The sequence below is a fragment of the Tamandua tetradactyla genome, chromosome 5, assembly GCF_023851605.1.
Source record: "Tamandua tetradactyla isolate mTamTet1 chromosome 5, mTamTet1.pri, whole genome shotgun sequence".
NCBI classification, from domain to species: Eukaryota; Metazoa; Chordata; class Mammalia; order Pilosa; family Myrmecophagidae; genus Tamandua; species Tamandua tetradactyla.
Window position 1 is genome coordinate 54,448,519 of NC_135331.1, and position 23,528 is coordinate 54,472,046.

Genomic DNA, 23,528 nt, shown 5'->3' on the forward strand with positions numbered 1-23,528 from the left:
GGGGACCTAGGACTGAGTACTGCACCACCCAAACATTTATAGGAGCTAGTACAGAAAAATAAGTAGGAATGACCAGTGTGGAGAAAGAAAACGCAGGGGTATTTGTTATATTGTGGAAGCCAAATGAAGACAGAGTTTCAAGAATGAGGATGTGGTCACTTCTATTGAATGCTGCTGATGGGTCAGAGTAGAAAAAGAAATATAATCCTCCTATAATTGTTCTCATTTAGTAGCTTTCAAGGAAAGTTAGTTTTTAATTATTCTTCAAGACGTTCTTGAAAAACAGAAACTGATATCTTCCATTTTCCCAGAAATTTTTAGAATGAAAAGCAAATCCGCAAGGAATACCACTTTCTTTAGTTGTGTAAACCTCTTAGTGTTCAACTTATCATTCAGCAAATACTTACTGAATGTCTTGTGAATGTTTTATATGATCCAAATACTGTTCTTTTTGTAGCAAAATTTCAGGATGATTGACACTGTTTTGGAATAGATCAGGTCCCCTTAGAGCTGACAGCTTTGCATCATCCCTGATGGGACTCAAAGAAATAAATATGCTCTTCCTAGTAGTCAGCACATGGAGGAAAAAGTGTATTTGTCTTGTTTATAAGAATCTTACTTTCTGTAGTCAATTATTAATTTGGCAATCAGTAATTATCATTTGAAGTAGTAGTTGACTTTATAAAGCATGTAGAAGACTTTTAAAAGTAAGCAGCCAGAGAAGTATTTGCAAAGTCCCCTTGGGGGAATGGTGAGAAATAGGGAAAATTTAGCTTCCCCATTTTAAGAATTCCTGATATTCTCACAAGCAGTGGGGACAACCACATCAATAGACTGAGCCCTCAATCTTGGGGTTTGTTCATATGAAACTTATCCCCACAAATGATAGGCTAAGCCTACTTAAAATTAGGCCTAAGAGTCACCCCTAGAGAACCTCTTTTGTTGCTCAGTTGTGGCCTATCACTCTCTCAGCCAACACTGCAAGCAAACTCACCACCTTCCCCCTCTCTACATGGGACATGACTCCCAGGAGGTGTAAACCTCCCTGGCAATGTGGAACAGAAATCCTATAATGAGCTGGGACTCAGCATCAAAGGATTGAGAAAACCTTCTCGACTGAAAGGGGGAAGAAAGAAATGAGACAAAATCAAGCGTCAGTGACTGAGAGATTTCAGACAGAGTTGGGAGGTTATCCTGGACGTTATTCTTATGCATTATATAGATATCCCTTTTTTAGTTTAAGGTGTATTAGAGAGGCTAGAGGAAAGTGCCTGAAACTGTAGAGCTGTGTTCCAGTAGCCATGTTTCTTGAAGATGATTGTATAATGATATAGCTTTCTCAAGTGACTGTGTGATTGTGAAAACCTTGTGTCTGATGCTCCTTTTATCTACAGTATGGACAGATGAGTAAAATATATGGATTAAAAATAAATAGTAGGGGGAACAAATGTTAACATAAATTGGGTAGATTGAAATACTAGTGATCAATGAAAGGGAGTGGTAAGGGGTATAGAAAAAAAATAGGGGGAACAGAGGTTAAAATATGTTGGTTAGATGGAAATACTAGCGCTCAATGAAAAGAAGGGTTAAGCGGTATGGTATTATGAGTTTTTTTCTTTTTTCTTTTTATTTCTGTCTCTGGGGTGATGCAAATATTCTAAGAAATGATCATGGTGATGAATATACAACTATATGATATCGTCAGTCATTGATTATATACCCATAATAGAATGTTCATATGTTAAGAATGTCTGTGTTTATATGTTGTTATGTTTTGTCAATAAAAAAATAAAAATAAAAACTCTGCTTAACTCAAAAAAAAAAAAAAAAGTAAGCAGTCAGGAGACACTGAAACTTACCTCCTAAATCCATTTTCTGACCAAATTGGTCAAATGGCTTTCGAACATGTTAAACAGTAATTCCTTCCTGGGACTTACTTGTTTTATGGCTGGCTACACTGTCATTTTTCCAGGATTATTGATCTCCTATGTCTAGTTGGCTGCCAGGATCAAACCTTGAGTCAGCGCATAAAAGCTCTTCTTCAAATGTTTAATTGTAAATTTGTGTGATTTCACTTCAAAGATTTTTTTTCAATATTAATATCATTACATGGTATCATTTTTATTAAGTGAGTTTAAATTAGCCCAGAAGTGTGGTGTGTGCTTCTATGTGTATGTGTGAAATTTATATTTTTCATTAATCTTAAGGGTTCACAGGTTAGGGTTTTATAATTCCCACATTTTTTTTTCCACATTTTTTGTTTGGACTAAAGTAGCATGCTTGTCCAACATAACTAGTGTTCTCTGGTTATATCCCCAGTTACAGGTGCTTTAGACTGGCAAATAAACCTTCAGAGGTTTATAAATGTCTCCACTTGTATGAACCATTATAGATTTTCTGCTCACATTTTGAGATACTACCGAATGATTACCACTAGTACTGCCATCTCCCTATTCCCAAAGGTCATGTGTCTTTAGAACACCAATCACCTATTGGTGGTTGATGTTAATTCATAAAAATTAAAATGAGTGAGGAATGATTGCTCAGATATTATATTCTTATGGTTAGAGATTATACCCTAAAGCCACTTGCCTCCCACAATGACTAGGAATACTACCAGCAGATCTGAACACATGACAATCTCCAAACAGTTGTAAGGGTTCTCTTTACCATTTCCTCATTTTCTACTGTTCTCATCATATCTGAATGGCTCTATATATTATGCCTCATTAATCTGGCAGATGGGATTGGGCATGATTTGCTTTTTGAATACTATAATATATTGGAAATGAGTTAAAATATGGGAACACTTGTCCATTTCTGTAAAGGGTATGATAATTACTAATGTAAGATTTCCTACTTAAAACTTTGCTACCCTTTTTTTCTTAAAATAGAATTTTAAAAGTCAAACCATATCATATCCCACTAGAATATTTTGATTGACAAAATTTCTACATCACGATTCATAGCTCTGATAATATCATAGTTTTCATAACATTGCCAAAGAGATTTCAGGCCTGTCCAAACTTATCAGCAATAATTTAAACAAAATAAGAATCACATATATTCTTTTATACAGTTTTACCAACTGCATTTTCACATACAGAAACACATGCTTCCTCTGCTGACCTGTCATCCTTTATTCTCCCTTCTGATGTTTCTATAAATATCAGTGACACCTGAATATATTTTTCTGACTTACATTCATTGACCAAAAAAACCTTGCCTTATCAACTTTTTTTTTTTTTTTTTTTAGTTATTTAGACCATTATCTTCTTTCTATGTGATAACTCCTTTATAATGTAGCAAGAATGTGGCTCGGTTTAGCTCGAAAATCAGAAAAAATAAAGACTTGGAATCTCTGCATCTATTTGTGATGCGTAACGGTTTTGCAAATTAATTAGTTTCCAAAAACTATTTTTGAAATTGACTAATTAACTGACAGTGGTTTAAATGTAATGCCTAACAAATTAAATAATTAACATCTGAAGAGTCTCTAATTTTATAATCATTTGTATTTCATGTTATTCCGGAAATTGAGTTTCATTATATAGTATACTTTGCATTGATAATGGCTAAAATTCAACATGAAGTATTTGGAGCATAGTTCTACTAAGAATCAAATTTATGTGAATGCAAATAATCTAGGATAATTAAAGCAATTTTTAAAAAGAACAAAGTTGGATAACAACACTCACTAATTTTAAAGTTTGCTGTAAAACTTCCATAATCAAAATTAGTTTACTGTCTTTATATGTACAGATAGACATTTAAGTAAGTGGGATAGACAAGAGTGACTAAAAATCAAGTTATACATATATATGGTCAATTAATTTTCAACAAAGGTACCACGGCAGTTCATTGTGGAAAGGAAAGTCTTTTCAACAAATAGTACAGAAAAAACTAGATGCCCTTATGGGAAAAAAATAAATAAACATGGACCTTACACCATATACAAAAATGAGCTTGAATTATCTTGTTGACCTAAATATAATGGCTAAATATAAAGATTCTAGGAGAAAATCTGTGCAGCTTAAGGTGGCAAGAATTTATTGGGTAAGACCTAAAAAGTATGAACCATTTCTTTTTTTTTTGCATGGGCAGGCACCCATGCAAACCCATGTCTCCAGCATGGCAGGCGAGAACTCTGCCACTGTGCTGCCATTGCCCACCCTGAACCATTTTTAAAAATAGTAAAATGGACTTTTTAAAATTAAAGATTTTTGCTCTTTGTAAAATAATCATTAAGAAAACAAAAGGGCATGTCACAGAAGGGGAGAGACTATTGGTAATACATATATTTTACAAATGATGTACCTTTAGAATACTTAAAGAACTCTTATAACTCAATAATAAGAAGACAAAGAACCCAATTTTAAAATGAAGAAAAAATTTATATGGACATTTCAAAGAGAAAGATATATGGATGGCCATAAGTACATTTTTTAGAAATGCTCAATATTATGAGTCATCAGGGAAAAACAATGAGATCCTACAACTCACCAATAAGAATGGCAACATTTTAAAATCTGATAATGCCAAATAAGTATGTGGAGCAACCAGTACTCCTATACACTGTTAGTGGGAATATAAAATGGTATAACCACTTTTGAAAACAGTTTTGCAGTTTTTTAAAAACTTAAGCATATACCTAGCATATGACCCAAACATTACAATATTAGACATTAACCCAAGAGAAATGAAAACACATGTCCACAGAAACACTCATACACAAATGTTATAACAACTTTATTCTCAAAAATTAGAAATAGGAAACATTCTAAATGTCCATCAACACATGAATGTATAAACAAATGGTGAATATTCATGGTATAGAATTATACCAACAATGAAAGGAATAAACTTTAGATAACCCCCCAAAACATGGATGAATCCCAAAAGCATTATGCTGAGTAAAAGATGTTAGATATGAAAGATATATACTAATTATGAAATTGTTTAAAATGCAGACTAATATATAGTGACAGAAAGCAAATTTGTGATTATCTGGTGTCAGGTAGAAATAGTGATTGACTGAAAAGAGCCCAAGGAAATATTTGGTGATAATGGAAATGTTCTATATCTTGATTGTGGTGGTTACCATACATTTGTAATTCATCAATTTGTCTGCTTTAAGTAAGTGTAGTTATTTTATATAAATTATACCTCAATCAAGATAATTTTAAATGCAATTTGAAGTATTTAGTGGATTCCTTAAGCCTTAGAATTTTATATACTGTACTTCATTAATATTATAGTAAACTACTCTGCTTTTAGGAAAGAGAAATCAATATCTTCTACCATCTGCCACCATCCTCACTTCTCCAACCAGTTTAAAAGATCAAAATTGTATATAAATTTGTTTATATAGTATATAGAATAAGTATAACAATCATAAGTATTCATCATGTAAGGTTATTAGAGATTCAGAAGCTAAGGAGACACCTGGTGCAAAGGCAAGCATACAGGATTTAAAGTACAAAGACTTGGTTTCATGTAGCAACTCTGCATCTTATAGTATGCCTTAAACTTAAGAGAGTGTCAAATATCCTGTCTGAAAAATGGGGGTATTACTTATTACCAACAAATATGGCTGTTTCAGGATCAGAACAAGTGAAATAACAGATGCAGAGGTACTTGGTAAACATAAAATTCCCTGTACCTAGTTGCTATACAGTCAGCTCTGACTACTTGCAAATGAAAGTTCTAAATATAAGTTAGTTCCATTTGCCCATGAACTTTGAGAGAGCAAAACTGTCACTTTCAAGCAGAGTTTCTAGTACCTGCTCTATTACCTGGCATGTAGACGCACTAAATACATTTGGCTGAATTAATTTCAGTAGCTGTTTCTGAACCCCAGCATTTGTATCGTATGTTCAAAGAAATTAAAACATATGGAGTCATGGACTATTTTCTTTAAGCTTAAGAGCCAAAACACAAAATGCTTATAGAAAGGTGGAGTAGAATTCACAACTTTATATGGTACTTTAATGTTCAACTACAAATTAGTTAGGTACTTATTTGTTTCTGACACCACAAAGAAACAGGTCACAAAAGACTTAGATTTAGGCTGTCTGCCTATCCTGACCTAACAAATCTGCTGGTTTAGAAAATTAAGTCCTTTTAGAATTAAGTGTTATTGTTTCTTATGCATGTGTGACTTGAAAACTAATAAAGAACTAGCCATGAAAGGAAACATAAGATGAGAGCGAGCTGATCATTACCATCTTTTTATCTTAATGGTTCAAAACCTTTTTTTTTTCGTAGAAGAATCCTGAATATACTCCCAACCCACTACCCCAGTCCCATGTTGTTTAGGGGTAGACTACAGCTGTGTAGCTCCAAAAGGTAAATGGGCTGGTACCAACACTAATGGCTGCTAGCTTTTTCCCTAGCTTTATTTCCATTTAGTTTCATGCCATACATACACCCTAGCCCTAGCTTCTGCAGGCCAGAACATAACAACTTGCAAACAAAGCACAGAGGCATTACTGGGATAATGCAAGAAGCGTTGGAGATTTGTTATCTCCTCTGTATCTAGGAGTGAGCATAACCAATGCTTTTAGGAAATATAAGGAGAATACATCTCAGTACCTCCTCTGGGGTAGAGGATTAAGTAGATGTTGTCTCTTGGCAGAAATATTGTTTCTGGAAAATCTGTCTTTTCATTTCACTATCACCTTCTAATAAAAACTGATGGACTCACTTTGTAATATAACACTACACAGTTGTTATATGAGCTTATAAACACATTTTTGGATAAATAGTTCTTTTGATCTTTCACTCTTCATTTCCATCTCATCAATTCTTAAGTTTCAATGCAACTTTTTTAAAATAAAGACTAAAACATGAGACAATAACCCTAGGTAAAGAATTAAGGAATTTTGAAGTTTCACAGTTATTCTTTCTATTTTTAATAGTTGTTTCACCCATGCAACCACTATTAATATTCCTATTTTCTCTAATTTGTTATAAAAGTATAATTTTAATACTATATGAATTTGTGAGATATGATTTTTATATTAACATCCATATTTTGTAATGTATGTAGTACGGTATATATGTTTATGTTAGATACATATGATTATTTTATATATTCACAGAATTATATAAAGACAAAAAAAAGCAGGCATAGTCAGTCATGGGAGTTTGTTATATATAAGGGTTATTGGGGATGCAAAGATATAAAAGATAGAAGAACCTAGTAATTGCCTTTAAGATCAGAGCACAAAGCATTAGTTTGGATTTTACAAGGCCAGCCAGCAACAAAAGAGCAGTAATTTATGAGCTCAGCGTAAAAGAATAGCATAATTGCATTAAAAATTAATGCTAATGAACACTAAAATGGGGAAGGTGGTTATGATGAAAGTTTGTATTCATCTTCTCTGGTTTGAATGATGGCTAGTGGCTTGATTAATGGCTTAATTTCTATCAATTAGCGGGGAAAAATCTCCTGCGAGACAAGGGTAAATTGAGCATTGAATTACATATCTTGCTTTTGTGTGCTAAGAAAAAAGAGCTGCGTATCTCTGATATTAGCCACAGTGACAAATGTGGTGTGCCCTGCGATGTCTGCATTAGCTCTCTTGACAGGCTAGTTGTGTGTGGTTATGGGGTGTTTGGAGATGGCTGGCAGACAGCATTCACTGCAAGTTCCTCGGAAACATACAACTCTTCCATCTACAGAATTTTAATTAGACTCAATGAGAATTCTAGAATTAAAATGGACAGCAAACAGCAACTGCACAGTCTGTATTCTGCCCTTTTAATATGATACACCTCAAAGTACGTTCCTTTCTTCTACCCTGTTAGAATAAGAAAACTTGCAGTAGTTTTATAGTTCTTTTGGAATTATTTCTCACCCCTATAATAAAGTGGATTTGACTCTCCTGTTTATTACATTTGAAGTAAGCATAAGGCAATAGTCTATATAGTTGATCTGTTTAGAATATGTATAAATTGTAAACAGATAAGAATATTGACCAAAAGTTCATTTAAAACTAAATATATTTTGCAATAATGTTGAAGAAAGCGCAACGTAAATACTTTTGGAAATTGTCATTAAATTTTAGCACCTAACTTTTCCGGAATTTTACAGTGTGTTCTCATAGTTTTTATCCATTTAGTCTGACTATCCAAAATTTGATTAAATCAGAAAGAATAGAAAACCTCAAATCTCATTTAAGAATAGACCATAAACAAATTGATTTTACTATTGTTGAACAGCTACAGTGCCTCTGAAAAGAATTAAGGGAAAAAGAAATCAAAAGGGAAAAGTAGTCAATGTGTCAGGTCAGGTCTTCAGTGGAGATAAATAATCCAGTGGACTTTTTGTTGGTTTAACCATATTCACAGAAACCATTCTAGCCTTTTGTAATAGCAATTGCTGCACAATTTAAAAAGTTGTATGTGTTAGTTAGGTTTGCAGGCTTAAGGGAAAGAATGCTAGGTTTTCTCATAACTATATTTTTTATTTATAGGGATTTTTTTGAATGTGGCATATATAGTTCTTTAAAATTTTTTTTCAAATGTGAAAGATTCTGAAAATATAATCTAGCTCAAGATGATGCCAAAGAGCAAGATTAATATATATGGCATCTCTTTTGCAAATAAAGTTAGATTGTAGTTTACTGAATTAATGTATACTAAGATTCAGAATAATAACAATACCAAGAACATTTATTATATTTAGTAAATGGATAGGAAGGAAGGGCAAAATGAATTTGTTGCTTGGCATGAGTGTTTAAAAATTTGCATGCCAGGGAAATAATGACAGGATCCCAGTTCAGGGATTGGATCCCAGTTCCACCACCAGCTGATTCTGTAGCCTTGGCCAAGTTACTTATCAGCCTCAGTTTGTCATTTATAAAGTGTGAATAATAATAGTACTTTTTCATGGTTGGTTATGATAATTAAATGAGGTAATCAATGTAAAGTGCTTGGCTCAGAGTACCATAAATGTAAGTTGTGTAGAATGAGTTTGCTTTAAAACATGATTTCTACCAGGCAAAAAAACTCTTTTGGTTGGTTTGGGCTATGTTACCTCCACTAGCAAGTGATAAGGCCTCCCATCTCTTGAGTCACTGTAGCCTGTAGCCCAGCACTGATTCCCCACTCGACCCACAGAATTCATTGAATCAGAGTGGACATCAGTGTCTTGGTGGGCCTTTCATGCCTTCTCAGATGTGCACAGGCTTGGCCTCCACTGCTTCCATTCCCTGTCCCCCTCTTTCAGTCGTTCCCACAATCTCTGCTACTCCAAAATGATGCCACAAGAGCTGTGGGCTAAAGCCAGTTACTACTATACCGTCAGAAATTTAGAGGGTATATGCAATCTGTTTAAGCCACCTTTCATATTAAAAACTGCGGGAACTTCATACCTTGTATATTATAATGGTAGCTATCATTTACTGAGTGCTTTTTATGCTTCTTTAGCCCTATGCTGAGCACCTTTCAGGAATCATCTCCCAGATTTGCATGACTTATCCCTCCACATCATTCTCCTCTCTGCTGAAATATTGCCATTTTACCCTGCCTAAAATAGCACCCTTTCCTCTAAGCCCTCTACTCTGCTTTATTTTCCTTAATATTATATTGTTTATTTACTTGTTTGATACCTTTCTCCTCCATTAAAACCTACGCTCCTTGAGGCAAGAAATTCTCTTATTTGAGCACATTCAAGGAGAAAGGGAGGGAAGAAGGAAGTCTCTCAACCATCCTATGATGTTATAATAGGGACTTTATCATATTATTAGGGCTATTAATATTTCTGTGCCACAGATGAGAAAACTTAGACCACCACAGATTAAACCATTTAGCCAAGGTCACGCAGTAATTAGCAGAGACAGTTTGACTCAAGACAGTATAAACCAAAGCCCTTAAAACCAACCACTTACAGACATGTTTGTTACAAAAAAAATCTTATAATTTGACATTTCCCCCCATGAAGTTTTATCTCTTTAATGACTACTTTAATGCCTGGTAATTTTCAGTTACTCCACAAATGTTTATTGACTCCTTACTAAATAAGAGAGCACACTACACTGAGTTCTGGAGGTGACACAAATAGGTATGTGCCCTCTAGCTGGGGAGATAAAGCTTCACACATGAAAAGATTGCTATCAGAGCTAGGCAACATATACTAAGAGCCAAATGAATTATGAAAGAGGCCCCTTTTCTCTCATAACAAGGGAAGGCAGCACCAAAAGTTGAGCCTTAGGTGTGGTCTTAAATGACAAGGAGGATTCAGAAAAGGTGAAAGCAGTCCAGGTGAGATGAGCTAAAGGAGGCATTCTGTGTATGTTTATTAAATAAAGCCTAGCCCAAGTCCCAATTCGCTTGCACTTAAAGTGTTTATCAGAAAGTTTTCTTCACTGCTATACTCACGTTAAAGTAATTCCTATTACTTAATTTGATATGGTGAGCAGTTTAATGTAAATGTCTACCTTGGATCCCAGTCAAGGGGGGGTTGTTATTGGAGACAGCTTAGGAGCCTCATCAACATGTATAACTTGGTTCTGTAGCATAGGCTTCTAGAAGACTTAATGGCCATTGTTAAGAAGTTTTCTCATCCTGCAAATTATATGGATAAAATATATTCAGAATGCTTGTGCCCACGGATATGGTGACCATTCTCAAAATGTTGGGATAGGATGGATTCCTAGTGTATGCTTTATAAAAAAAACATTTAAAATATTTCAAAAGGTAGAGCTTGGCTGTGTTTCATTAAAATTTGTTCATGAGAAATAGTTCTACTAACTTTAGAATTCCAAATAAGCTTTATAGAATGCTTTATTTGTTTACAAATTTTATTCATCACCTTTATGATACAAGTCTGTTGTTTTTGTTTGCTTTTTTCCCCATTCTTGTAAACCACTTGACAATGCTTTTATACTTCAAAGGTTTGAGTTTTTCAGTATCTCTGTTGTACCACAAAAAGGAATTTCACAGATGTTTCCATTCTTGACCACAGTTTAAATCAATTTAAAATGGAAATAAGATATTCTTTTGTTTTATTCAAACAAAAATAAATTTTAAAAAAATAGCAACACTATTAGTATTTAAATAGCATTTTTTTTCCTGGAAGATAAGGATAACATAAGTAATTCAATAATTATGAGGCAAACTGACCCAAAATCTCTGTAACATAAAAAAGCATCATAACTTTGGGGAAATTCATAAAGTATTAATATTCAAAAGAAGTCAGTTGAAGATGAGATTTTCTTGAAAGATCCCTTTCATGAGATTCTAGTTTCTTTTTAATCCCATGGTTAGATTTTATGCAATAGTGTCACCTGCTGTTCACAGCCTATTATTGCTGCCAATTTAGAAGGAATTGGTTTGTCATCTACAAATGGAGTACGGTTAAAACTTTGTCTTCTCAAAATTACCTTTATTTACTATTGCTAAATTTGTATACCGTTACCTTTATTTACTATTCCTAAATTTGTTTACCATTAAATAATATTTTTAAAAGAAAACTCCGTAAATGTTGCATCATGTGAAATTCATTGTCATTATCAAATATAATGAAGTAGAAGAGCCTAATTTTTAAAAAATAACCTCAGCAGTAACTAATAAAATATTTTATCTTGATGTTTCACCATAAAGGGAATAAAATGATTTTCCATGCATTGAGTTAGCATTGATTTTTTTTGAATGAGGCAACTTCATTATTTTTATTTTACTAAGAAATAGGTATCCCTTATACTAAAATCTAACAAACAACACATGGAAGTCATTTTATTTACCAATAATGTGTCTATCAAAAAAGAATCAAGTGCTAGTACATTACATTTCCTTCATATTTACCATATTGATATCTAAAAAAATTCTATACTTTTGATTCTTCTAGTAATTTTGTTATTTGTCTTTACTTTTACCTAGTGGCCAATGAATACTTTGTATCCTAGACATTCATCCAGAGCATATAAACAGTAACTCGTTTTAATTCACATTCCCCCCATCTTAAAATATCTTAGAATAGGTAGAAGATTTACAAATAACAAATTGGCATCTATAGCTTAAGAAACTGAAATCAAAACAATTTAATACAAATAACTAATGTGTTTTATTCTGCTTTCCTACTCAAAGCATACATTTGTGGACACTGAGATTAGAATTTTGAGTGTGCAGCAATTTAAAATTATTTTATGCCTTTTGTCTTTAGGCAGCATGGAGCTAAACTATTATAAAGCTGAAAATGTAAATCTCCTGTGCATCTTTCAAAATTTGAATGTTACTCTTTACAACCAGTAAAAATGTTCCCATATTGAAAGGTAAAAGCTGTATTGGTTTATTTTCATATTCTAAGTCAGGCAGCCTTTCTTCCTCCTATCTGCCCTGTCACTTTGCTGGTCCTGAAGTGGTTTTTAAAGAAGCATAAAGAAGATAATGTTCTATTTTTCACTAATCTTTCTCCTTCCTTCCTTCCTTCCTTTATAATTTCTCCAATTCTATTTTGGAACCCTTTGGCCGGTTTCTGTGATAACACTTTTATTTGTATTAGGAGCTAGGTCAGATTTAAAGCTATAAACACGGCAGGCCTTAGACATCAAGTGCTGTTGGAGATTCACCTCTGACATTAACACTAATAGTATACTTTGCAAATCCAAAGGAGAGAACATACTAAAAAATCCAAAGGTTCAAAGATTTGATACATATGAGACCATCCTGACGTCAGAAATTCTGCCTTTGTTTGCGAATTAGTGATTGTGAAATAATCCTAGGAGACTAGTTAAGACCTATATACGATGAACATAATTTTTTATTGAAATCAAATCATATGGAATGGTATCCATTGTGATTTTTCTTTGCTATCCTAGGACTATTACACATGTAACCAGTAAAACTGTTGTCCACTGGTATGGTATAAATTAGCTGGGCAAAGAATATTCTCTTATTTCATATGTTTAATTAGTACATTTCATAATTAAATTCCAAGGGAGCCTTCATTCTAAAGCATGTGGAACTATTTGCTCTTCCAAGATACTCAGACAGAGCTTACTTTAATGTCGGAGAATGTATTCTTCCAAAGATGAAAGTATTGGCCTGGTGGTTGTTACTTCCTGTCATTCCCTGTGTGATTTCTCACATAAGAAAAGACTGGCTAAAGCTGTCAGGGACACATCTTCAGAAGAGTTGTTTTTCCCATAAATAAACTAGATTGGGTACATGGCCATATAATTATCATTTGTGATTGGCCAAAAGGTTAGACAAAGATTTTCAGAAGATATTAATTTTTATTGAATTTATGAAACAAAATTACTTTTCATACTCGGTGTATTTAAAGCAACATTTAACCTTTTCAGCTTAGACTAGTAGAGTGTAAAAATTACTTTGATGCAAATAACTCCAGCTATTATCCATAAAGCCTAATACCTCAAAATTTTCAGGTACTTTTGCTGAGTATGAAGTAGCTCAAGGATGAAGGAACCAACATTAAAAAGCTATATTCATATCAGTTTGGAGCAAGAGTTTAAAAAGCAAGAGTATGAACCTTAATGTTAGCATTTTGGGGTGGGGGGGCTAGTTCACATGTGAAGAAAATATATGAGATGGCATATGCATTTGACTATTTAAGAAGAAATTTTAATAGCAAAAGATTGGAAACAATTCAAATGACTTTCGATAGGACATTGGCGGGAAAAACTATGGTAAAACCATAAAATAGATTACTATGCAGCTGTAAAATAGAATGAAGAAATCACTATGCTACTATGGAGTGATAATTAAGAAATGTTAAGTGAAAAAAGTATGTGCATAGGAATGTGTGTATATTATTTTTATGTAAAAAAGGAGGAAAATATGTATACTTATATTTTCAGAAATAAACAATGGAAAGATAAACCAAGACAATAAAAATGGTTACCTGTAGATTAAGGGAAGAGCAAGGGGAAAGGAATAGGAATGGAAACCTAGATCTCTCTGAACTACTTCAAGTTTTGACTTTATTACCATGTAAATGTTTTACACAATTAACCAAATGTCAATCACAAAGAAAAAACAAAGCAAGACCTAAAAATCAAAAGCAAACTGAAACAAATAACTCTAAGTATCTGTCAAGTTGGTGGCATAATCACATGGACAGTTATTTCAAGTAATTTTAAAATAGTATTTTGACTGTTTGCCAGTGCAATAAATCCTTCAAAAAAAAAAAAAGAAAAAAGAAATTTTAAATGGCCAAATCAGCTTGCAGTTAATAGTAATGTTTGTATTGTTGTTTTAAAACAAGTACACACTCACATATTAGGAAAGGCAAATAAGTACTTTTGATCATATCATTAAGACCTAAGATGTTTAATAGAATAAGAGAAAAAAGGATACAAATATTAAATCAAAGACATTAACTAAAATCTTTAATTGGGTTGGTAATATCAGCATGAATTCATTAATTTTTCTTTTCTAAAAATATGTATGTCTTATCCTACCCACTGAAAAGGCTCAGAAGCAATGACAACGCAGTAACAATGAACACCCTTAGTGCCAAGTTTATGGTCTCTAAGTATCATTTCACACTGAAAGGAGTCTGGGGTCTTTGGAAAAATGGCTAATTTCAGGTCTGAAACAGGAACTGTACAAGATGGGCATAAAGCATGTCAAGGATGAAGGACCCAGCATAAAGAGGCTCCTACTAGCCAAAGGAGGAATAATTTTAGCACCAAAATATGAAAATGACTTCTGTAGACTTAAATGTATTAAATATATATATATAATCATCAACTCATAATGGTCAACTTTTGTCACTTTTGGACCAGAATTGATTAAGGGAAAGAATCAATTATTTATTTTGCCTTTCCTGTACATACTGTATTTCACAGTCAACAAGTCATCAATGAGGGAATGTTCTTCAGTATAGAAGAATCATAGCTAATAAGTGCAGAAGGAATAATAGAATTAAAAAATCACCAGTTTGGACTTCCGGAGAAGATGGCGGCTTAGTAAGACGCGCGGGTCTTAGTTCCTTCTCCAGAACAGCTACTAGAGAAGTAGAAACAATACAGAACAGCTCCCAGAGGCACGACAGAGACCAAGAAGACAGCGTACCCCATTCTGGAACGGCTGACTGGCTGGGAGAACCCGCTCTGGTGAGATCGCCGAGGGGCGCGGGCTTCCCCAGGCCGGGGCAGCAGGCGGCCAGAGTCCCTCCCTCCCTCCTTCCCGGGCCGGCTGGGAGAATTGGACAGGACAGGCGGTCCCCTCAAGCCGCGACGGCTGGCGCCCCCCGCCACGCGCGGCCCCCCAGACCAGCTGGGAGAATTGGATCGGAGATCCCCAAGCCGCGGAGAACGGCGACCGGGGTCCCTTCCAAACATGTGGCTTCCCGGTCCAGCTGGGAACAGTGGATAGGCACTCCCCCAAGCCGCTTCGGCAGGCGACCCCCCCCCCCCACAGCGAGAGTTTTCCAAAGTTAAAGGAGCCACAGCATCTTTTACTGGTGGGACCTGCAGACAGATGAGCGCCACCTACTGGGCAGGATAAGAAAAACAGAGCCCAGAGATTTCACAGAAAAATCTTTCAACCTGCGGGGTCTTACACCCAGGGAAATCTGATTAAATGCCCAGACGCCAGCAGAAGATAACAGATCACGCTCAGAAAATTGAAAATATGGCCCAGTCAAAGGAACAAACCAATAGTTCAAATGAGATACAGGAGCTGAGACAACTAATGCTGAATATACAAACAGAAATGGAAAACCTCTTCAAAAACCAAATCGATAAATTGAGGGAGGACATGAAGAAGACATGGGCTGAACAAAAAGAAGAAATAGAAAAACTGAAAAAACAAATCACAGAACTTATGGGAGTGAAGGACAAAGTAGAAAAGCTGGAAAAAACAATGGATACCTACGATGGTAGATTTAAAGAGACAGAAGCTAGAATTAGTGAATTGGAGGATGGAACATCTGAATTCCAAAAAGAAACAGAAACTATAGGGAAAAGAGTGGAAAAATTTGAACAGGGGATCAGGGAACTGAATGACAATATGAAGCACACAAATATACATGTTGTGGGTGTCCCAGAAGGAGAAGAGAAGGGAAAAGGAGGAGAAAAACTAATGGAAGAAATTATCACTGAAAATTTCCCAACTCTTATGAAAGACCTAAAATTACAGATCCAAGAAGTGCAGCGCACCCCAAAGATATTAGACCCAAATAGGCGTTCTCCAAGACACTTACTAGTTAGAATGTCAGAGATCAAAGAGAAAGAGAGGATCTTGAAAGCAGCAAGAGAAAAACAATCCATCACATACAAGGGAAACCCAGTAAGACTATGTGTAGATTTCTCAGCAGAAACCATGGAAGCTAGAAGACGGTGGGATGATATATTTAAATTACTAAAAGAGAAAAACTGCCAACCAAGACTCCTATATGCAGCAAAATTGTCCTACAAAAATGAGGGAGAAATTAAAACATTCTCAGACAAAAAGTCACTGAGAGAATTTGTGACCAAGAGACCAGCTCTGCAAGAAATACTAAAGGGAGCACTAGAGTCAGATGCAAAAAGACAGAAGAGAGAGGTATGGAGAAGAGTGTAAAAGAAGGAAAATCAGATATGATATATATAATACAAAAGGCAAAATGGTAGAGGAAAATATTATCCAAACAGTAATAACACTAAATGTTAATGGACTGAATTCCCCAATCAAAAGACATAGACTGGCAGAATGGATTAAAAAACAGGATCCTTCTATATGCTGTCTACAGGAAACACATCTTAGACCCAAAGATAAACATAGGTTGAAAGTGAAAGGTTGGGAAAAGATATTTCATGCAAATAACCACCAGAAAAGAGCAGGAGTAGCTATACTAATATCCAACAAATTAGACTTCAAATGTAAAACAGTTAAAAGAGACAAAGAAGGATACTATCTACTAATAAAAGGAACAATTAAACAAGAAGACATAACAATCATAAATATTTATGCACCGAACCAGAATGCCCCAAAATACGTGAGGAATACACTGCAAACACTGAAAAGGGAAATAGACACATATACCATAATAGTTGGAGACTTCAATTCACCACTCTCATCAATGGACAGAACATCTAGACAGAGGATCAATAAAGAAATAGAGAATCTGAATATTACTATAAATGAGCTAGACTTAACAGACATTTATAGGACATTACATCCCACAACAGCAGGATACACCTTTTTCTCAAGTGCTCATGGATCATTCTCAAAGATAGACCATATGCTGGGTCACAAAGCAAGTCTTAACAAATTTAAAAAGATTGAAATCATACACAACACTTTCTCGGATCATAAAGGAATGAAGTTGGAAATCAATAATAGATGGAGTGCCAGAAAATTCACAAATACGTGGAGGCTCAACAACACACTCTAAAACAACGAGTGGGTCGAAGAAGAAATTGCAAGAGAAATGAGTAAATATCTCGAGGCGAATGAAAACGAAAACACAACATATCAAAACTTATGGGACGCAGCAAAGGCAGTGCTAAGAGGGAAATTTTTTTGCCCTAAATGCCTGTATCAGAAAAGAAGAAAAGGCAAAAATTCAGGAATTAACTGTCCACTTGGAAGAACTGGAGAAAGAACAGCAAACTAACCCCAAAGCAAGCAAAAGGAAAGAAATAACAAAGATTAGAGCAGAAATAAATGAAATTGAAAACATGAAAACAATAGAGAAAATCAGTAAGACCAGAAGTTGGTTCTATCAGAAAATCAATAAGATTGATAGGCCCTTAGCAAGATTGACAAAAAGAAGAAGAGAGAGGATGCAAATAAATAAGATCAGAAATGGAAGAGGAGACATAACCACTGACCTCACAGAAATAAAGGAGGTAATAACAGGATACTATGAACAACTTTAATACATAACTTTAATACAAAATCTAATAAATACAACAATTTAGATGAAATGGACGGGTTCCTGGAAAGACATGAACAACCAACTTTGACTCAAGAAGAAATAGATGACCTCAACAAACCAATTAAAAAAAAAATCACCAGTTTTCAACTTCTAATGGAATAGTGGATGTAAGCAACAAACATTAATGTCTGCTAAAACTTTTAAGTGAAAGGTTGCTGGAGAAGTTTATAACCAAGGTCTCAGGCTGACATCACCTTGGACCCACTGATCAATTTTAACCTTAGTTAAAATGGAAGATGTACATCCTGGTGTAATGTAATAGGAATTACACAATATCACGTATGATGGATCCTTGCCCAAAAGAAATAGAATCTGAATCTAATCAAGCCTCTAGATCTATTTACTATTTTCCACACAATATGAGGATAGAGGAACATGTTATATAACACCATGAGGATACAACTAGCCAAATTCAGTATAAGGAAAATTTTACAAGATAAATGATCCAGTTTCTTCACTAAATAAATGACAATGATAGGGAAGAAGTGGTGGACTGTAAGAGATTAAGAGATTTAAGATGCTTATCAACCAAGTGGAATCCCTTGCTTGGGTCTTGATTTAAACAAACCAACTGCAAAGACATTCTTTTTAGACAATCAGTGAAAAACATGAAGTATATAAGATGATATTAAGAAATTATTGATAATTTTGTTGGATATGAAAAATGGTATAGTAGTTATGATTTTAAGTCCTTATTTATTATAGATGCAGACTAAATTATTTAGGGTAAAATTGCATGATATCTGGATTTACTTTTAAATACCCAGGCCCACCAAAAAAAAAAAAAAAAAAAAAAAAGAAGGGGGTCATAAATTAAATAAAAATAGTAAAAAGTTAATGATTATAGAAACTGGGTGATAGGTACAGGTAAGTTCATTGTTCTTTTAGTCCTTTTATGTGCCTTTCCATAATAAAAAGTTAAACATAAAAGTTTTTAAAAAAACACCACTCTCCCACTAAATTAGCCCAGATTAGCTGGGATCATTTTATCTGTGCCTTCTTAGCAACATTGTAGGTTTAGATGAGAGGCTTAGTTTGCAAGAATGTTGTATTTGTAGATCTCAGGGAGAAAAAACATTTCTCTATTACAATTTAACTGTAAGATGTTTTATTTTCATCCCGTTAACTTTCATAAGTAGTAAAATTTCTTCAGAGAAAGGAAGAACATTGCTTAGGTACAGTGATGTTAACAATCTTAAACCAAAATACACTGGCATTATACCCTCTTTTTTAGACCAAGCCACCCTGGGAGAACAAGTAAAAAGAGTAAAAGAAATTGAAGCTATTGAAAGTGATTCCTTTGTTCAGCAGACATTCAGATCAAGTAAAGAAGTAAAAAAGGTAAGTTTTTATTCCAGTATTATGAATAAGCCTTTGGATTCCAATTGAAGAGATGCTTTATTAATGGATTTTACTCAAATATAAGTGCTTCTTCTAGTACATAGATGAAGTAGGGTGATAAAGAGTCAGATGTGTTATTGAAAGAAGGAATGAATCAATAAGAATCAGTTCAAGTTTAACTTTTACAAAAAGATACTATAAAAATGATCCATCTTTATTTTAAAATTCACTGAGAACACAAAGTAAGATGTCAACATGATGAGTCTATAACAATAATACATGATTTACTTTTTGAAATGACATTGTTAGAAAATAGTTAGGAAAGGGCTTTACCATTAAACTCAAATGGTAACATGTATCTACTGAGATAGGTGATTTACCCTCTTTGCCAGATGAGTATCACTTAATCAGTTCTAGTAAAGGGGGCTTTTATTAGCTGTTTTATTTCTATTATTATTATTATTATATATTATATATTAGCTATTTATTTCTGTTGACTATGTCATGTATCCTTCCACTCATTAGCAGGGCTGCTTTTAGAAATACGATTATATTCCTTTATTAGGAAAAGGCATTCTACTATGAAATGTATATATATTTTAATAACATACATATAATGAAGATGTGATTATAGTTAACATTCAGAAATATTCTAATTCTGTAAATGTATTTAATGGTAGCATAGCATTCTGCTGACTGAATGCATCCTAATTTACATTTATTTGTTCTATATTGTTAGATATTTAAGTAGTTGTAAGTTTTAAGCTATCCTTGCCTGTCCGTTATTTAGATCTTAAGATAGATTTTGCAAGAATGGAAGTTGTTGGTTAAACATTACCCTATTTATCTTAACCAGTGTTGCCCAAGTTATCCTCCAGATTCCACCCAAAAGTGCAAGGAGATGTCTGCCTCTTACACCCTGTTTAGCACCAAATCCTATCAGACTTTTTCTTTATTAACCTCGTGGGTGAAAATTGATCTGTTATTTCCATTTGTATTTCTTTTGTTATTAATGAGATGAGCACCTTTTCAATTACACTTTTCAAAATAAATCTTTCTGCAGACGTGAATTGCACATGTGCTGCATGCTAGGCTCAGCACTACGCAACCTGAATAATCTATCAGTTGGGGTTCTCTAGGAAAATAGAACTGACAGGAGATGTGTGTGTGTGAGAGAGAGAGAGAGAATTATGTAAATATTAAGAGATTTTTAAATAGAAATTAGCTCATGTAACTGTGGGGATTGGCAAATCCAAATTCCTTAGGGCAGGGCAGGCCACAGGTGGGAACTGTGATGAAGGTTTCTGATGAATTCTCCAGAAAAATCTGACTGAAGTAGAGATGGAAGTTCTCCCTTCTGACTGCTGAAATCATCATTTCCCTTTTTTTTAAAGCCTTCAACTGATTAAATGAGTCTTCTGTCTTTGTTGAAGCCATAGATACAGTCAACTTACTGATGATTTAAGTCTGTGAAATATCCTCACAGTAACAATCAGGCGAGTACTTGCTTGACCTAAAAACTGGAAACCATAACCTGACTGAGTTAACACATGAACTTAATCACAGTTCACAGTGCATAATTCACCCCTTGTCAACCTGGCAGCCAGACACATCTCCTTAACCCACATTTAATCTCTAAATAAAAATAACAGTCATATTTTCACCTAACAATACTCAGTTATCCTGCAGAAAACTGGAAATGCACTAACTCTCCCCAGAATAGGGTACAACTCCTTACATAATATTTACTCTTAAACTTGATATTTTATAATTTAAATATTATGACATGAAGTTAATACTTATCATACTTTTATATCATATAATAAAGGAATAAGTTAAGGAAAAAAGATTATTTTTATGTATATATGTAAACACACTCATAACAAAACAAGGCAGAAACATACATAACCGTTACAATCCTAGTGTCTGTAACTGGTCACATGGTCATAGCTCATATTTATTCACAACTGCCTTCTTCCACTAACCATTCCAAATTCCTGTTATCCCTTTATCCTCATCAGACCGTGATTCTCTGCCTGGTGGGATAACCCATACATTCATTCCTAAACTTTCTGGAATGGTAGAAACCATTCCAATTGGTAGATCTGTCTGGACCAGGTTGCAGTTCTCCATTGATTTTAATCATAGGGCATTGCAGCAATAAAAGACACTCTAGGGGATCTCCTGTATTCCAGGCAAGTTTTTCTTTACCTCTCCATTGTGGAGTTACCGTCGTATTTCCCCTTAATAATCAGGATCAGTCACCCCAGCCAGTACAATAACTCCCTTCTTGGCCTATTGATTCAGAGGCATGAGGAACCCAAAGTTGCCAGGGGTGGCAGTCTTAACTTCCAGTTCAGTGGAATCATTGTTGTGTCTCCAGGTGGAAAAACTCCTCCTTTGGGAACTAAAACCTGTAGACCAGCAAAGCTTAAGGTTGCAGGGACAGAAAGGAAAAATTGTCCTAGTGGATCACTAGGAGTGATAGTGAGAGGTCCCACTCACTCCCATTTCCACCCGTTGATTCTTGAACCCATGAATCCTGGCTATGGAAGAAACAGCACCATAGAGTAGACACATTTAGAGCATATGCAGTGTCCTGGAGAACATTGCCTCAGCCCTACAAGGATTTGCCACCCAGTTGGCACTGTAATTAAGCCTTCAAAAGGCCATTATACCATTCTGTTATTCTAGCTGCTTCAGGATAATGGGGAACATAATAGGCCAGTGAATTCCTTGAGCATATGCCCATTCCCGTGCTTCATTTGCCATGAGGTGAGTTCCTTGTTCAGGAGCAACGCTAACAGTGACGGTGGATAAGGCATTCTGTAAGTCCACAGATGGTGGTTTTGGCAGAAACATTGTATGCAGCAGAGGTAAACCCATATCCAAAGTATTTCTCTATTCCAGTTAGCACAAAATGCTGCCCCTTCCATGATGGAAATAATCCAAGGTTATCAACCTACCACCATGTAGCAACCTGATCACCTCCAGGAATGATACCTTATGGGGGACTGAGTGTTGATCTCTGCTGCTGGCAGATTGGGTACTCACCAATGGCTCTAGCCTGGTCAGCTTTGGTGAGTGGAAGTCCGTGTTGCTGAGCTCATATATAACCTCCATCCCTACTACCAAGACCATTTTGTTCATGGGCCCATTGGGTAATGGTAGGGGAAGAGGCCAACTGGTATCCACAAAACAGGTCATGTTATCTACTTGCTTATTACAGTCTTTCTCTGCTGAAGTCATTCTCTGATGAGCATTTGCATGAAACACACATATCCTCATGTTTTTTGCCCACTCAGAAAGATCTAGGCATACCCTCTTCCTCAGACCTCTTTGTCGCCAATTTTCTAATTATGTTCCTTCCAAGTCCCTAACCACCCAGCCAAACCATTGGCAATAGCCCGTGAATCAGTATACAAACACATCTCTGGCCATTTCTCCTTCAGGCAAATTGAATAACCAGGTGCACTACTCAAAGTTCTACCCATTGGAAGGATTCCCTTTCACCACTCTCCTTCAGGGATATGCCAGAAAGGGGTTGTAGTGCTGCAGCTATTCACTTTCAAGTGGTATCTGTATATGTTGTAGAACCATCTGTAAACCAGCCCATTTTCTCTTCCTCAGCTGACTATAAAGAACTCCCCATGAGGCCAAAGCTGTGGGCTGGGAAAGAGAAGGTAGTGTGGCATGAGTAGGAGCCATGGGCATTTGGGCCATTTCCTCGTGTAACTTATTTGTGCCTTCAGGGCCCACTCGAGCCCTATCTCATATATATCACTTCCATTTTGTTATGGAGTGGTGCTATGCACACCCAACTGAAGGCTTGGTGGGTCAGACCGCACCAGTTCATGAAAGGTAACTCAGGTCTCACAATGACTTGGTGGCCGTTGATTAAGTGTTCAATCTCTACTGAGGCCCACCAGCAAGCCGAAAGCTGTTTCTCAATAGGAGAGTACTTATCTGCAGAAAATGGCAAGGCTTTGCTCCAAAATCCTAAGGGTCTGCATTGTGGTTCTCCTATAGGGGCCTGCCAAAGGCTCCAGACAGCAGCATCTCTAATTGCCACTGACACTTCCAGCACCGTTAGAGCTGCTGGATCATACGGCCTAAGTGGCAGAGCAGCTTGCACAGCAGCCTGGACCTATTGCAGTTTCATCTGGTGAAACAGGATTAATCTCTTCAGACAGAGGTGTTTGAGGGCTGTTTCTTCAGAGGAAGTGGGTACAGGTTTATCAGGTTCAGCAGGGTTAATCTCTTCAGGTGGAGGCTGGATGTCTGATTCTTC

General features: G+C 35.4%; 1 protein-coding gene across 1 annotated transcript in view; it reads left to right on the plus strand.

Moving 5' to 3' along the window:
• Positions 1-23,528, plus strand: part of RSRC1 (arginine and serine rich coiled-coil 1) — a 570,594-nt gene that overhangs the window by 515,419 nt on the left and 31,647 nt on the right. Inside the window, exon 9 of the mRNA XM_077160882.1 lies at positions 19,131-19,237. Coding sequence (XP_077016997.1) covers positions 19,131-19,237 — 107 coding nt within the window. The remainder of the gene's footprint in view (positions 1-19,130; positions 19,238-23,528) is intronic.